Raw genomic sequence first — 17,291 nt, forward strand, 5'->3', positions numbered from 1 at the left:
GTGGCAGAGTGCTTGCCTAGCACATGTAAGGCATTGGGTTCGTTCCTTAGTACCACATAAAAATAAATAAAGGCATGTTGTCCATCTACAACTATAAAAAATTTAAAAAATATATATTAAGGGCTGGGGTTGTGGCTCAGAGGCAGAGTGCTTGCTTTGCACATGTGAGGCACTGGGTTCGATCTTCAGCGCCACATGAAAATAAATAAACAAAATAAAGATATTTTAAAAATATATATATATATACACACATACACACACCCACAAAAAGGAACCAGCAGTGAGGTTTTCAGGCTTTTTCTTACTTTATTACTTTACTTTTATTATTTTAGTTACTTTATTGAGTTGCCTAGCATCTCTCTAACATTATGTCTATCCAGAAGCTATGACTGTGCCTTATTTGGAAATAGGGCCTTTATAGATGTCTTTAAGATAAGGCTACACAGCAGGGGCTCTATTTGCCATGACTGGAGTCTAAGAGAGGGAGATTTGGATGTACAGCGACACAGACACACCCAGAGGGAAGAGGTTCATATGAAGGCAGAGGCAGAGATTGGAACCATGCAGCTGTAAGCCAAGGAATGCCATGGGTTGCTGGCAACAACCAGAAGCTAAGGAGAGGCATGGAAGGATTGTTCCTAGGATCTTTTGGAGGGAATGTGGACCTGCTGACAGCTTGATTTTATATTTCTACCCTCCAGATCTGTGAGGGAATAAACTTCTATTGTTTGAAGTCACCAGTTTGTGATAATCTATTATAGTGGCCCTAGGCAACCAGTAATCCAATCAAGTAGTCACTAATTTATTTAAAAATTAAAAATTTTGAGACAGTCTTGCCAACTTGCCAAGGGTGGCCTCCAATTTGAGATTCTCATGCCTCAGTTTCCTGAATATCTGGGATTATAGGCATGCACCACTGTGCCCAGATAACATCTTTTTATTTTTTTTTGCAGTACTGGGGATTGAGTAACTTCTTTATTTAGCATCAATTTGCAATGCATGTAGCTCTGTTTAAGGTCAGTGGCCTCTTTGCACTTATAATTAGACTAGTCAATGACTCTTGCCTCCTTTGAGTCTATAGAACAGGAGGGTTCAAATAGACCCTAAGTGTTACCTATTCATATTTACCCCATACTCATGATGATGGAATTTCCAAAAGTAGTTCTCCAGCCTTTGCTTATATCTCATAGAATGGGGAATTCACTTTAGACCCTCTACCTCTACAGAGTTTCAACTCTAGAAATACTGAAATAAAATCTGGGTCCTGATAACTTTACTTATTGATCCTGGCTTTTGCTGTTAAAATAATACAGAATAAGGTTGGTTTGATTTCCCAGGAGTGCTTATCATCTACTTGACAGCAGTGGCCATTGCATCCATTGATGCACATTCTAGAGAGTTCTAGAGAATGCTGCTTTTACTAGGAGGCCCTTTGAGGTGAGAAAACACTGTGTCCTTAATAATAATAACCATGACTGGTATTGGTAAGAACTTGCTATGCATCGACACTGGGCTAAGTGTGTGACTTATGTTAGCTAATTTGATCCTCAGAATCTTTCTATGAGTACAGTACTGTTCACCTTTGTCATGCAGTTACAGAAGGATTAGAGCAAGGATTTTTATCAGATAAAACCCCATGTTCTGAGCCACTTACACTGTCTTCTTTTGCTGAAGAGCCTGAAGTGATCTTGGGAGTTTCTTACCGCCTCCTGAGCCTGCTTTTGTCTCTCTGGATGCAGGAAGGACCATCAGAGTGCTCCACCTGTGCAGTACCGGGCCCTGCGGGCCTTGCTGGAAGCCATGCTGAGCCGATGCTGGGAGTTTTCCCAGACCCCACTGAACAGGAGGTCCTTGGTCAGTGCAAACTGCAGCCTGCTTCTTCTCAAGCTTCTGCTCTAATGTGTTCTTAGAAAGATAATTAGTACATTGCCTTATCTTGGTATGCTATTTTATAGTTTTTTTCTCATGTGCATACACCTACAATGAGATGTTATTTTTTTTCCTAACTGCAGTACTATGAGACTTAAGTGTTACTATCTCCATTTAAAAAAAAACAAAACAAAACTTTATTTATTTATTTTTTAGATGTTGATAGATCTTTATTTATTTGTTTATATGTGGTGCTGAGAATTGAACCCAGTGTCTCACACATGCCAGGCAGGTACGCTGCTGTTGAGCCACAATCCCAGCCCCTAATATCTCCATTTTTATAAATCAAACTCCTGAAGCCACAAGGGTCCAAAATTTAACAAGTACCTGAATCTGCTTAGTAAATCCCAGGGTGTTTGTATCCAAACCTATTTTGTTGCTTTATATCTTCCAAGCATGTATGGAAACATGCTCAGAAAATTATTTAAGGGTAGATTCATTAGAATTTTACAATCTGACCAATGTTCATTGTGTTATAATTGTTGGCTTTTTTTTTTTCTTTTGATACTGGGAATTGGACCCAGGGGTGCTTTGCTACTGGCTATGTTCCCAGCACTTTTTATTTTGAGAGAGGGTTTCACTCAGTGGCCCAGGCTAGCCTTGAATTTGGGATCTTTTAGCCTTAGCTTCACGAGTAGCTGGGATTATAGGCATGTGCTACTGCACCTGGCTGTTGGTTTTTTTGTTGTTCTTTGTTTTGTTATCCTGTGTTTTGAACCCTGTTTTCAAAGAGCTACTCTAACAGAGTAGATTTGTGAGGATAAGACCAAGATCCCATGGAAAGTTAGGTGTATGTGAATGGCAGACATAGACCTAACTTTGTGAATGTATGTATGTGAATGCAGTATAAATAGAGGAGGTCTGTGGCCATGCAAGCATACACTAGGCCACAGTAGGTTCCTGACACATAGGTTCCTCTCTTCTCACCTCAGGGCAATAGAGACTCAGAGAAGGCCATTCTTCGAAGGGGAAAGTTCCTCCTGAGCACTCTGGAGGGATTTAGAAATGCCTGCAGGTGAGGAGCCCTCTGTGGTCTGAGGCAATAGTACAGGGGTAGGGGGTGGGGAGAGGTGGGAGGGGTTCAGACAAAGGATGAAGTTCTAGAAGCACTTGATTTTTGATACTCTGCTGCATGCTGAGAAGACTGGCTGGGGCTGGGGCTGGGGTTGGGGTGTGTTGAGGAGGTCTGAGGACAGATAGGTGGGATAGGAAGTTTCTTAGAATGTTTCAAGATTTCCTTCCTGGTGAAGCCTTTGTTACTATGCCATGAGATTGTGTCTCATTCACCTTTCTTTCTCCCGCAACTGGCCTAGCGCTGTAGCTATTCATTGATTCCAGTTTACTTCAATAGATGTTGCTTGTATCTGCTGTGCCAGGCCTGATGCCAGCTAGAGAGGGTAGAAGCATTTATCAGAATGACTCCTGCCTGCAAGGGGATCACAGTTTCTGGGGGAAGAGGCAGCTTTGGTATATAAGTGGAATTTGTTAGGTTGGCAAAAATGCAGGGAAGGTATTCCAGGAACACAGAGAGTAACACAGGAAAAGGCAAAAAGATATGCATAGCATGGGATGCTCAGGGAGGTATACATAGTGGGGTAGAAGAGTCATGTGTGATGGACAGATGGAAGCTGGAGGGGTAGTCAAGAACATAGTCCTCAACGAGAGCTCTTAAATTTTCTCTAGATCTGGTGTTGGGGTAGTTTCCCTGGATCCTGAGTCCAGCTGTCTGTCAGGAAGGTACTTCTAACCCTTATGGTAGTGGACATGCTCATATATTGATTTCCTAGGTTGGCTGTGGAATTCCAGGGTGAGCCTATTGCCCAAGAGAATCCCTTCACAGCTCCCAGTGCCGAGAAGGAAGACACCTTGGAGGACTTCTCAGAATTTCTTCTCAGTGCCTGCGACTCCCTGTGTATCCCCATGGTGATGGTGGGTTCCCCTGAGCCACAGGCAGCACAAAGCTTGGGGAACAGAAGAATGTGAGGGCAAGCCAGACCTGGTCTTGCAGAGCTTCATTTGGAGCTGACTTGAGATTGAGATGATAGGAAGAGTAAGAGTCAGAGCTATTGATTGAGGTCACCTGGAGTCCTCTCCTGTTGGAGGCTTGGGCATCTGGTGAGCCTGTGAAATCCCTGTCAGAAAAAGGCAGGCACTGCTAGACACCTACTGGGAACGGTAGGTGGCAGCAAAGAGGTACCCCTGACTGTGGGAGAGAGCTTCTTTTTCTTGAAGAAAACTTTGAGGGCTGGGGTTGTGGCTCAGCGGTAGAGCACTTGCCTCACATGCACAAGGCCCTGGGTTCGATCCTCAGCACCACGTAAAAATAAAATAAATAAGTGAAATAAAGGTATTGTGTCCAACTATAACTAAAAAATAAATATTTACAAAAAAAAAAAAAAAGGAAAAAGAAAACTTTGAGCAGTAACCGCCCCCTACCCCATCTGCTGTGTTCCTGACAGATAATAGTAGTGCATTAACAGCAAGACAGGGCAATTCAAGTCAGTTTCCTCATCTGTTCTGCCTTTGCCTAGATTTGAGAAATATAGAGCTGGACCTAGAAGTTGATCATAGTATTATTATGTTATTCCTGCTTCCTACTTTTCTGTATTTTATACATTTTCTTTAAAGAGCACATATTACTTTTATAATAATATTTTTAAAATTTGGTTTTAAAACTAAAGGAATAATGTGTATAAGAACAATGCCTCTGAAGCCTGAGCTGTTCACACATAGGGAACTGATGCCCAGAGAGGGGAGGAGGTGACTGACCCAGGGACACAGGGGCAGCTCTGTATAGAGCTTGCACTAGAACCCAAGTTTCTTTGCTCTTAATCCAGAGCTGCATGTCAGGCTGCCTCATGACTCTGTTCAAGGATCACATGAATGATAGTGTGAAGGTAGTTTGTAAACTATAATATTATTGCTATTATTTTTTATTATAGTAATAGAAACACGAATGCCTCTCTGTGGTTTAGAGAGCGCTTTTTACATGTTATGTTCATTTCTGGGAGGTAGGTCTTTTGTTAGTTTCATCTTACTCTTTTGTGAACAGAGAGAAGCCCCCTTAAGGTGAAATATCTGGCACCACCTTTAAAGTGGCAGATCCAGGACTTCTAGTTTTTCTTGTGTCCTTCAGATGAAAGGGATTAGGCTACTGTTGCTAGATTTGATATCCATTTTTGCAGATGCTTTTCCTTCTTCAGAGGCTCAGGACTGGTAGGCTTTATTCTCCCTTCTGGTCCTTTCAGAGGCACCTGGAGCAGGCTACCCACCCAGCCTTGATGGAAGTTTTCCTCTCGATTCTGCACAGCCTCTTTATCATCGTTCCCCACATGAAGAAAAAGTTCTCCAAGAAGCTTGGTAGGCAGCAGGCCCATGGGGAAGTTGGGAGGGAGGGAGGCAGTATAGATAGCTGCTCAGAGTAGTCAGAGCATACGCTATGCGATGGACATTTACGTATTTGTCAGTATCTATGTATTCCTTCTCTGTCCAGTGTTGATTGAGAGCAAATAGCACGCAGCAATCAAAAGCCATGAAAGGCAGCTCTCCAATTTATTGACCCTTCTCTCTGCTGAAGTCTAGGAGGCTTAGTGTCCACCATACACGCCCTTCCCCCTTCCTGTCAGACTCCATATCCCTGGGACCTCACACAGCATTTGTCTGACTCCTAATCACTAAATGCCAGAGCACCCCTATTGTGACAACTATAAGAGATCCCTATATACTTCCAAATGCCTTTGAGGGGAACAGTAGCACTCTGCAAAAGCTTCTATTGAGTCAACCACTGATAGTCCTTCCTAAAATTGAGCCAAGTGGCTTTCGATTCCTTCAGCCTTCTCTAGCCTTTCTTGTGTCCTTTTGTTTCCTTCTCTTACTAGTCATATTTCTTTCTCAAGTATAGACCTCCCTTTCCTGTTTCACCAGTTTTTACCTGGAAATTCCTCAGTTTGCAGAATAAGCTCAAGAATCACAGTCTCCTTTATTCTTTCTAGAAAGTGGTAGCAGTGAGCTTGGCATAGTGGCACAGGTCTGTAATCCCAGCTACTTGGGAGGCTGAGGCAGGAGGATTGCAAATTTAAGACCGGTCTGGGCAACTTAATGATAAGTCCCTGAAACCCTGTTTCAAAATACAATAAAAAGGGTTTGGGATGTAGCTCAGTGGTTGACCTTCCCTGGGTTTAATCCCCAGTAACAACAACAACAAAAAAAAGTGTTAGCAATGGTGAGAATGGAAAGGGGGATGACCAAACACAGAAGGAGGGAAGAAAACAGTAGTAATAATTAAGAACTAGTCATTAATAACTAATAGATAGTAATAATCAGCATTTAAGTTCTTACTGTATATGACACATTATTTTAAGTGCTTTACACTTAATTGATTCATTTAGTCTTCAGAAGAACTCTAGGAATTGTGCATTATCCCCATTCTGATGAACAAATGGAATCTCAGAGAGGTTAGTTACTTGCCCAAGGTCATACTGTAAGTGGCATGCCAGGTTTCAAACTCAGGGAATATGTCTCTAAAATCTGCTTCCTTAATGTCTTCCCTATACCTGTCTCTTAACATCACCATTTCATATCTTCTTTTCTATTTTGTCACAAAGCATGCTGTGGAAAATGTGACAGGTCTACCAGAGAGAGGTAGCCTGGGCTTACTCACACAGGGCCTCCTTGGCCATGTGAGGAATTTAGACTTGATTCTTTGTTGAGTCTTAAAGAAGGGAAAGGACATGCTTAGATTTTTGTTTTAGAAGGATCCTCTCCTAGCAGCACTGTGCGCATGGCAGTGGACTGCAAGTTGTGAAGTGGGAGGCAGGGCTCAGCCTCTTGCATTAACAGGTTGGCGGCAGGAACTGAGGTAGTGTTGGGGGATGGAGTAGTTGGAGTAATTGGAGTAGTTGGATGTCAGGCACAGGGAGAGGGAACAGCCAGGTGTCATCTACCTGGAGAGAGTGGCTTTTTGTTTGTTGTTTCTTTTCTGGTGCTAGAGATTGAACCCTAGGCCTCACCCATGCAGATGGTAGTGTTTTATTGAGAGCTGGCTCACTGGAGGAGGATCTGATTTATTTATTTATTTGGTACTGGGGATTGAACCCAGGGAGTCTTTGCCACTGAGCTACATCCCAAGCTCTTTTTTTTTTTTTTTTTTTTGAGACAGGGTCTCACTAAGTTTCTTAGGGCCTTGCTAAATTGCTGAGGCTGGCCTTGAATCCTCCTGCCTCAGCCTTCCGAATTGCTGGAATTACAGGTGTGTGCCACTACACCTGAATGAGCATCTGATTTGGGGATGCAGGAGAGCCCACGCTCAGTTTGGTTCAGGGCATGTGTGAGATACCTGTGAGATGTTCCTGTGGAGATGTGGGCAACTGTGTATTAAAGGCAGGGAAGTGATCTGGTTTTATAGATGTTTTTAGAATCCAGGCTTTCATTCATTCAGCAAATATTTATTGGGTGCCAACTGCATGCAAGACGCTGTCCTAGGGCTGAGGATGTAGCAGTGAACAAGATAGAACTCTATTCCAGTGGGGATGGCCCTGTAGTGGGGAGCAGGTAAGATTCCTCAGGGCTGAATGTGCACACTGAGACAAGAGGGGTCAAGATAAAATCAAGAGCAGCATCTGGTGATCAGGATGAGGAGGAGATTCCAAAACTGGGATGGAGCAATTGCAGAGGTAGGAAGGAAGCCAGAAAAAAAAAAAAAAAGATGACATTAGGGAAACCAAGTGAAGAGGGTTTTGTGGATCAAGGAATAGTCCTGAGTGTCAAATGCTTTCCAGAGGTCAAGTAAGATAAGGTTTGAAAAACATCCTTTGGATTTGGCATCATGGAATCTCTCAGCCTCCTTAGTTGGAACAGTTTCTTAGAGGGGTTAAGGTGGAAGCCAGACTGCAGTGGGTTGAAGAATGAGTGCTAAGTGAGGCAGCAGAGACAAGGTGGACAGCTGTTTTAATAAGTTTGATGGGCGGTGGGGGTGTGATGGAGGGGAACATGGAGTTAGGAAAGATTTTTTCTACTTCTCAAGATTGGAAACACTCTGATTAACTGTTGATAGGAAGAGCAGTAGGAAGACTGTGTTAGCTTTTGAGCTGGAATTCTTGCTTTTTTAAAATATATTTTTTTAGATGGACACAATATCATTATTTTATTTATTTATTTTTATGTGGTGCTGAGGATGGAACCTAGTGCCTCATACCTGCTAGGCAAGCACTCTACCACTGAGCTACAACCCCAGCCCGGAATTCTTGCTTATTGACATGGAACAAATTAATTTTCTTGCCTCCAATATCTTCAGCTAGAACTTGGTATAATAATAACTAAAAGATTTAACTCACAGTGGTGCACACCTATAATCCCAGCTACTTGGGAGGCTGAAGTAGGAAGGTCTGGGGATGTAGCTCAGTGGTAAAGAACCCCAGGTTCAATCCCCAGTACCAGAAAAAAAAGGTGATTTAATGTACACAGATTTCCTGAACAATTGTACCCCTCAGTCATTGTGACAGCTGACATATAATACTTTTCTTTCCTTCTAACATTGTTTCTGTCTCCACACTTCCAAGATTCAGTAGGATCTCGTCTTGGGATACTGGACAGGTTGCTAAAGTGTGGACCTCTGGGGGACAGTGGTAGGGAGCAGGGTATGTAGTGAAAAGCTATGAGAGCTACAGGGAAATCTATACAGCACAAGGCCAGGTAGAACAGGATCAGATGCCCACCCAGCAAGAGTGAAAAGGGACAATACAAGGGACAGAGACCTAAAGTAGGGGGGTGAACAAACTGTGGATCCTCAAGAGACTGGCCCAAGAAGAGCCCTTCCAGAAGGCAAACTGGACACCTGCTCCCTGGGGGAGTCATAGGTTAAGCTTTCATCTAGAAAGTTACTGTAAAACCCTAAGGGGTTGATCCCCTGCCCAGGTGCTTTAACCTCAGTTTAAAATACAGATGAGCTCAACCCTGAAGCTGATTAAGTGGGAGCTTCTGATGTCTTCTTGTCGAGACTTCTATGTTTACAGGGGTAGGGATCAGGGAAGACAGTAAAGAAAAGGAAGACAGAGGTCAGTATTGACAGATAGCCTTAGTAGGTAGACTGGGAAGAGCCAGGCAGTGGAGGGGCCTGGGCCAGAGTTACCAGCTGAGGCAGAAGCTGCTGTCAGAACTCTAGTCTGATGATCAGTCCCCTTCTCACAGGCAATTCAGAGATAAAGGAAAAGCAATGACTCCTGTTCTTCCCGAATCTGAAACTGGATGTTTCCTACAAACTGGGAGAAAAGATAGAGGAACAGATGTGTAATTCCTAAGGCCTTTCCAGATTGTGGTGGAAGATAATTCAGAAAGGAAGGGAACAAACCTTTATTCAACACTTACTCTGAGCCAAGCATTTTTTATACTTGTTCATTTATCTTAGCTTTACACAACCTGTGAGGTATAGATGTCAAATGGAGTCTCAGAGAAGTTAAATAACTTTTCCAGAGTCATCTTACTAGAAAGTGGCAGAGCATATTTTGAACCTGGTCTCTGTGACTCTGAACCAGTGCTCTTTGACACCACCCAGACTTAGGAATCTATGTAATGAGCCTGGTTTAAACAGCTCTCTGCTTTCTTCCCGCTTCTAAGCTGCCTCATCCTTCATACGACTGACCCTGGAGCTCAAAGCCAGGTTCTGCAATGGTTCAAGGTATGTATAGTCCCACACAAAATTTAATGGCAGGGGGCCATAGTCCTTGACTGGATGAGTAGAAGTTTCTAGCTGGTGTTTTAGTCATGGGACCCTGGTGGCATTGAGAGTGTCAGCATTGCTCAGCAATGGGTGTATGAGTTGTAGGTGCTTCTGCAGGTTGTATTTCATCTTGTCTGGTAAGGCTCTCTTTCCTTACCAGGTACTAGCGGATGGGCACCTGTATGTCAAAACTGGAAGAGTTCTGAGAGACCATTTGTCTAACCTGTCATTTAAATGGGGGAAACTGAGGCCTTCAGAGGGCAAGGACAACAATATCCATCAAGTTCCAGTTGCTACCAGCCCAGCAATTCCAGAGGGAAAACTCCCTTGTTTAAAGGAAAGGCCATTGCCTTGAGATCTATCTTATTAGGTTTCTAGAGAAGCCTTCTGTAGAACCTTCCCTTTCATGCATTTACTGGGAACACTAACTTGTTATTGCCTAGCCTGCAACGTGACTATGCGCCCTGATTAGCTCCCCTTCCATATCTCTGAATAGATCACCCAACATTCAGGAGAGATCCATCTGCATTCAAAGTAAAAAGTTTGCAAGTTTGCAGTATTCCTTGGTTACCTATTCTTAGCTTCAACAGTTTCCTCTTTTTCTAGTATTCCCAGTCCTTTCCTGGCTCAAGGAAATAGTAGCCAAATAAGACATGCCATCTCTTGTCCTTTTTTCTTCTCCAAGCCACTCAGCCCTGAACCAGGTGTGTTCCAGTTTCCTTTACTGCATGTGTCTCAATCTCCTATCAGCTCCAGAGAAGACCAGATCACTTTCCCAAGAAGGTGAGATGCTGGGGTTGAACCCACAAGAGGTCTGTGGCAGTCTGGTAGTCTGGATGTCTTGCTGTTTGGCTGCATAGTGTGTCAGTACAGTAATAAGATCTCCTGGCTTAGAGCTGCCCAGAGGAACCATGGAATTATGGAATAATGGAATTATAGGCTGATTCATAGGGGGGTAAAATAATGAATCAGAAAGAAATGGAATCAAAGACCCTGGAACCTTAGGTTCTAAAGATTGAAAAGGACCCTAAAGATCATCAAGTCCCATTTCTCCCTCCCAGCCATCTCTGCAGCATCTCCACACCTGTCCCCTTGTTCTCCGCTTGTTCACCCCCAGAATCCAGCCTTTCCTATAGCATGTACAGCCTGTTCTATTTCTGTGTTCATTCATTCATGAAATATTTCTTGAGCATCTATTGTGTGCCAGATTCTACTCCAAGTTCTGATAAAAGAACCAGGGAGAGGAAGTTCTGCTCCCCTGGAGTGAGGGAGGCAGGCAGTACACAAACAGATACAACATCAGGGATGCATAATAAGGTGCTATGAAAAAAACATAAGTGGGCAAAGGGGTAGAGGGTGATGGAGTAGGGAAAGAAGCACACATTAGATAGTAAGTCTCTGTGAAGAGGTGACATTGAGCAGGGGTCTGAGTGAAGTCCAGGAGAGCCATGCAGAATCCAGGCACAGTAACAACTGGTGCAGGCCTGAGGTCTGGAGTTTTGAATATTCACTGAGCTTCTGCCACATGCCTGGAGAGGCCTAGGTACAACTGTGGATACAGTTATGATTACAATATATTTACTCTGCCTGTGGAATTCCTCTATCCCAGACTTCTCACTTGATATAACATAAAATAATTTAATCATTGTTTTATTCATTCACTCAAATTGTATATCTTCTTTGTGGGTTAGACTTGATGCTATCCTTTTTTTTTCCACCTTTTTTCTTCTTTATCTTTTCTTTTTTGGCAATCCTGTGAATGGAACCCAGGGACTCACATGTGCTAGGAAAGTGCTCTACCCCAACCCTATCCCAGCTATGTATCCTCCAACCGTATTCCCAGCCCTTTTATTTAAAGTAAAATAGACAGGGTCTTGCTGAGTTGCTGGCCTCAAACTTGTGATACTCCTGCCTCCGCCTCCCAAGTAGTTGGGGTTATGGCCTCTGTGCCCAGCCATATTTCCTCTTTCTACATTTATGCAGACTCTGGGTCATTAAATACCCTTCAAATCTCCCTTTCTATTCTGTCTTTCTCAGATACTGTGGTGAGAGAGGCAGGAGCCCAGGTGAGCATTTCTGTTACTTCCAATATGCTTGGCTCCTGCCTTCCACACTAGACCTGCCACTCCTCATGGCAGTGTCTAACAGGCTGTCTGTTCAGGGGTGGTCTGACCTGCAGAGAGAAAAGCACCTTGCCTCTGCTATGGTAGCCTGAGACATGTTGGCAGCACATTACAAAGATCTCATGTGCTTGCCACAGCCAACCCCACAGCTGCTGACAGCTCCCTGGCTTCTCAAAACAGGAGGAGCCCCTCACATCTGCCCCCTGCACACACATCTCCTCAGATTCCACAGTGCCAGGAAGAGCAGCAGGCCTTACAATGCATGCAGACTACTTCTTTCTTATGTGTATCAGGAGAAAGAGCAGGTGGATGCACGTGCATTTCATTATTAGCATATTTTTAAATTTATCTTTTAGTTTTAGGTGGACACAATATCTTTACATTTATGTGGTGCTAAGGATTGAACCCAGTGCCTCATGCATGCTAGGTGAGCACTCTACCACTGAACCACAACCCCAGCCCTCATTATTAGCATATTGATCATGGTTTGCTTTGGTGAACAAAAGCACTGAACTTGGAATTAGGAGACCTGATCTGGCTCTGCTACCAAATTGCTGTGAAACGTTTCTTGTTCTCACCCTCCACTTGCTCAGGATTTGGCCATGCATGGGTCTGCTACCTTGGCAGGAGGAATTCTTTGAGTTTACCTCCAACGTGGGTTCCTGCTTCCAGGCTCTCATCTTCCAACCCATCTCCATTTGATGCTCAAAGGATCTATCTGAACACCAAGCTCTAGTATCTTAACTCTCCTAGTCTTCCACTGCAATCCCCACACATCAGTCTGTGAAGCAGGTAAAATGTGAAAAATAAGGATGATAGAATGAATTTTTCATAAAGTTGACTTAATTCAAATTTTTAAGTTCTGAGGCTCTTTTCTATTAAAATGTCCTTTGTTTCATGTAGCAGAGTTTATAAGAAATCCAGAAATCTGTGCTGGGCACTATGGTGTATGCCTGCAATTCCATCTACCCAGGCAAGAAGATTGTCTCAGCTTCCCATATAGCGGAGATTACAAGCATGTATCACTATCTGACATAAAATATGAATTCTTTAAGCAACATTCAAGGTCTTTCACAGTCTAGCTGTGAATTATATCATATAAACCTGGTGTGTTGACGCATGCCTATAATCCTAGTGGTTTGGGTGGCTAAGGCAGGAGAATTGCAAGTTAAAGTCCAGTCTCCACAATTTAGTGAGGCCCTAAGTAACTCAGTGAGACCCTGTCTCAAATAAAAAATAGAAAGGGTTGGGTATTTGGCTCAGTGATTAAGTGCCCAGGTGTTCAATCCCTGGTATCCTGCTCCCCCAAATTGTATTGCATAATTCCATAGCTCCTGACACCCTCATTTCCTCATTTACTGTCCATTCACACTGCAGGGGAAACAAAATGTGTCCTCTCATGTGTCCAAGCCTCCAAACATCTTGCCTTCTCTCTCTTGGATTCTCTTCTCTCTTCTTTGCCTGTTTTCTGTTCATCGTCCATAGTTCCCTCCTCTTTGAGCTTACCTTGCTCACACTAGGTGGTCTGAAGCTCTGCCTCCTCCACACTGACATACGGCACTGACCACTTGTCCTGCAATTAACTGTCTCTTCTTACCAGCTCCTGGAGATAGGGTCTAGGTCTCACAGTTTTGTCTGTAATAGCTGCTTAGTGAATGTGTGTCAAATGAATGAATGAACCCATGTAGTATTTTTGAGATGTATCCATGACCTTCCACATGTTAACTTTAGTCTCTTCTGCAGGCTTAAAACTGTATAAAAGAAGAGAAACCTGTAATATCTTCTGTACCACATGTATGCTTGCTGTCCTCTGTAGTATTCTGCATGTAGTATTTCTCATGTTCCCATTACCCGTTCTCCTATGTTCTCTGTGTGGCCTTCCCTTGCCTGTTCCCTTGCAGAACTCTCTGCAGTGTCTGAGCTCCTGCAGCATGGGTTGCCCCAGATAAGCAGCAGGAGCCCTGAGAGTGTTGCCTTCCTATCTGATCGCCAGTATGTGGAGGGAACTGCTCGCCAGAGACAGTACTGCATCCTGCTCCTCTTCTATCTGGCCTACATCCACGAGGACAGGTCAGTGTTCAGGGCTGGTGGCTGGTAGTGGGTCCTGGGACTCTTGTCTGCAGCCCAGTTCAGTTCAATAAATATTTGCAAAGGTGTCCTCTTTAAGCTTGGGGCTGGGCACTGAAACACAGGGATAGTGAGAAATTGGTTGTATTCCTGAGAGGCTTATATCTTAGAAAGGGGTTAAGACCGGTCAGTAGACACGGTGCTGAGAGATAGAGGCTTAGAATGTTCATGTATGTTCTTTGGTGTCCTTGAGGGTGTTATTTATGTACAGAAAAAAATTGCAAAGGTTTACTGAATTACTATTTGGACCTGCTGTTGTAGCTCAGTGGTAGAGTGCTTGCCTAACATGTGGGAGGCCCTAGTCCTAATCCTCAGCACCACATAAAAATAAATAAATAAAATATAGGTATTGTATCCATCTATAATTAAAAAAAGAATTACTATTCAATTTATCAAATTTTTAAAATCCAGTGACAAGTATTAATCTTTTAAGAAGATAATTTATCCAAGTGAAATTTATACAATATAAAATTAACCATTTCAAGGGGAACAATCAGTGGCATATAGCATACTCACAGTGTTGTACAATCACTACCCCATGTCATTTCAAGACATTTCTCTTCCTCCAAAGTAAAATCCTTGTCAAAGCCAGGTACTGAAGCATATGCTTGTAGTCCCAGCACTTGGGAGACTGAGACAGGAGATCACTTGATTCCAAGAGTATGAAACCTGCAATATAGCAAGATCCTTTCTCAAAACAAAACAAAATGTCACCCTCCTTCTCCCCTCACCATCTGCCTTGTATGCATAAGCCTACACCCCTCCCCACCCACTACAGAAAGCAGCCCATTGAACACACCACTATTTAATGATAAATATAAGAAGAGAGAAGTTGGCAGCCTACCAAAGGGGGGCCTCCTGAACCCCAGAAGTAGAACCTTCTCTATAACAGGAAGGCACATAACCTTCCAAGTGTGAATAAGGAATCTATGGCCCCTAACACAGCCTTGCCAAGGCATAGGACCATATGTGATGTATGTGTGTGACAGTGCTTTGAAAGTGCATGTAGCATACTGTTTGTGCAGTTTTGTTCAGCTGTGGGCATGCTAGGGCAGGATAATGGGCTGAGGCAGGATGCAGTCAGGGAGGACAGGAGACCCACTGGTCAGGGTCTCTGCCTTTCTCACTCAGACTCTCCTTGGTCAACAGGTTTGTTTCAGAGGCAGAATTATTTGTGGCTCTGCAAGGCTTCCTCCTGTCTCTGCAGGACCAGGGTGAGCACCCACCTCCAGTGGTCTTCAGAGCCTCCATTTATCTGATTGCAATCTGCCAGGACAAGGACAGTGCACTAGATGAGGTATGGATCAGAATGCCTGGGTTCTCCTTCTCCTCCTCCTCCTCCTCTTTACCCAAAGGTTCCTTGGGAGACCACGATGATACATGTTTAGACCAGGGGTGGCATAGAGGGAGAGTGGGATGTTAGGAGAGTGGAGGGGAAGAGGGTCATGACGCTTACAGAGCCTATGTAAGTTAGCTAATTCTTTCACAGTCTTGGGAGGTGGAGATGATTGTTTCCATTTTATAGATAAGAAAATAGAGAGGAAAGTGAATGTAATTTTCTCTAGAGCACACAGTTAAGTCATGGGGGAGCCAGGACTCCACCTCAGACTTGACTGACTTGATATCCAAGTCTCTTTCCTTTGTACCGCCTCTGGTTTGTGCAAAAGGAGAGACCTGCAAGGTATTGTACCTCCTTCTGGAAATAGTTAATTAAACAAAATGGATTGTTGATCATTATTAATCAAGCAGATTCTGGATCATTTTAATGGTGACTGTATCTATTTCCTCACTGAATCTTATCACTTGTTTCATAGAAGATTATTTCTATTCCTTGACCATGAGCCTTTCAGTCAGTCTCAGCCTAAGAATATGCTTCCTTCATTGACTGTTAATTTTGCCTCTGATTACATTTGTTGGGGGAAATGTAGTCTAAGCAGACCTGGTTTAATTGAATGGAAGCACTAAGTTGGAGTGAAGAGCATGGCTTTCAAAAGCAGCACACTTAGGCATACAATATTCTGCTGCCTCTCTATGTGATGCTAGTAGCCACTGGTGATCATTGTTTGGACCAGTTGCTTCTGGGGATTGCCAAATGATAATGAAAATATTCTGTCATTCTTTCTTCATTTTTTAATTGGACTACTTGAACAAAAAAGTTTTTCATTTCATCAACTATTTAGATATTCTGAGGGGTAGATTATATAGGAAGCATAGATTTAATGCTTGATTCTTCTGTGTTTAAAAAAATTTTTAATTTTTTTCTGGTGCTGGGACCAAACCAGGGTTTCACTCAAGTTAAGCACATACTCTACCACTGAGCGACGCTCCTGGTTCATATACTTTCCCTTTAATTGCCAGTTTAAAAGAACTGAGTTAGTTGCTTAATATCTTCCAAAAATAATTTTAAAAAGTGGTACTAAAAAGTGATATTAAGGGGCTGGGATTGTGACTCAGTGGTAAACCTCACTTGCCTAGCACATGTGAGGTCCTGGGTTCGATCCTCAGCACCACATAAAAGTAAAAAAAAAAAAAATAAAGGTCTTGTGTCCAACTACAACCAAAAAATAAATATTTTTTAAAAATTTAAAAAAGTGATACTAAAAACTGTTTTAGAATCACTGTACACTTGAGAATTTAAAATATTTGATGCATTTTAATCAGATGTAGTTACTATCCTTTTGAGATATAATTTGTCCTATCTTTGGCCAGTGGGAACATTCTCAAGGAGGTACCCACCCTTGATGACTTGTGTGTGCATATGCACATAAAACAGAAAAAAAGAGAGAGAGATAGAGACAGAGAGAGAGATACTAGGGTTGAACCTAAGGTTGCTCTACCACTAAGCTAATCCCCAGCCCTTTTTATTTTATTTTTTTATTGTGAGACAGGATCTTGCTAAGTTGTTCAGGCAAGACTCCAATTTGTAATCCTCCTGTCTCAGCCTCCCAGGTAGCTGGGATTATAGGCATGTGCCACTGCTCCCAGCTAAAATTGATTTAATTTTTTTTTTTTATTTTGTAGATGGGCAGAATGCCTTTATTTTATTTGTTTATTTTTATGTGGTGCTGAGGATCGAACCTAGTGCCTCACGCATAATAGACAAGTGCTCTGCCACTGAGCTACAGCCTCAGCTCCTTGATTTTGTTTTGATAAAATTTCACACAAGTTGCAAATGGTGGTAACACCTGTAATCCCTGTAACTCAAGAAGCTGAGGCAGGGGTCTGGGGTTGTAGCTCAGTGGTAGAGCGCTTGCCTAGCATGTGCGAGACACTGGGTTTGATCCTCAGCACCACATAAGAATAAATAAAAATAAAGGTTTCATGTCCAAGTACAACTAAAAAAAATATTTAAAAAAAGAAGCTGAGACAGGAGGATCACAAGTTTAAGACCTTCCTGG

The 17,291-nt window shown here is 42.9% G+C and overlaps 1 protein-coding gene across 8 annotated transcripts in view; it reads left to right on the forward strand.

The window, feature by feature from the left end:
- The window catches only part of Mei1 (meiotic double-stranded break formation protein 1), an 80,288-nt gene that overhangs the window by 37,528 nt on the left and 25,469 nt on the right, over positions 1-17,291 (forward strand). For all 8 annotated transcript variants that reach the window (XM_046429567.2, XM_046429569.2, XM_046429570.2 and 5 more), the window contains 8 exons: positions 1,740-1,854; positions 2,862-2,944; positions 3,717-3,858; positions 5,178-5,289; positions 9,541-9,601; positions 10,329-10,426; positions 13,668-13,836; positions 15,043-15,190. In XM_046429567.2, the coding sequence (XP_046285523.1) occupies positions 1,740-1,854; positions 2,862-2,944; positions 3,717-3,858; positions 5,178-5,289; positions 9,541-9,601; positions 10,329-10,426; positions 13,668-13,836; positions 15,043-15,190 (928 nt within the window). The remainder of the gene's footprint in view (positions 1-1,739; positions 1,855-2,861; positions 2,945-3,716; positions 3,859-5,177; positions 5,290-9,540; positions 9,602-10,328; positions 10,427-13,667; positions 13,837-15,042; positions 15,191-17,291) is intronic.

This window comes from Marmota monax, unplaced genomic scaffold (assembly GCF_021218885.2).
Source record: "Marmota monax isolate L192 unplaced genomic scaffold, Marmota_monax_Labrador192_F-V1.1 WCK01_AAM20220418_F8-fsc00051, whole genome shotgun sequence".
Classification (NCBI taxonomy): Eukaryota; Metazoa; Chordata; class Mammalia; order Rodentia; family Sciuridae; genus Marmota; species Marmota monax.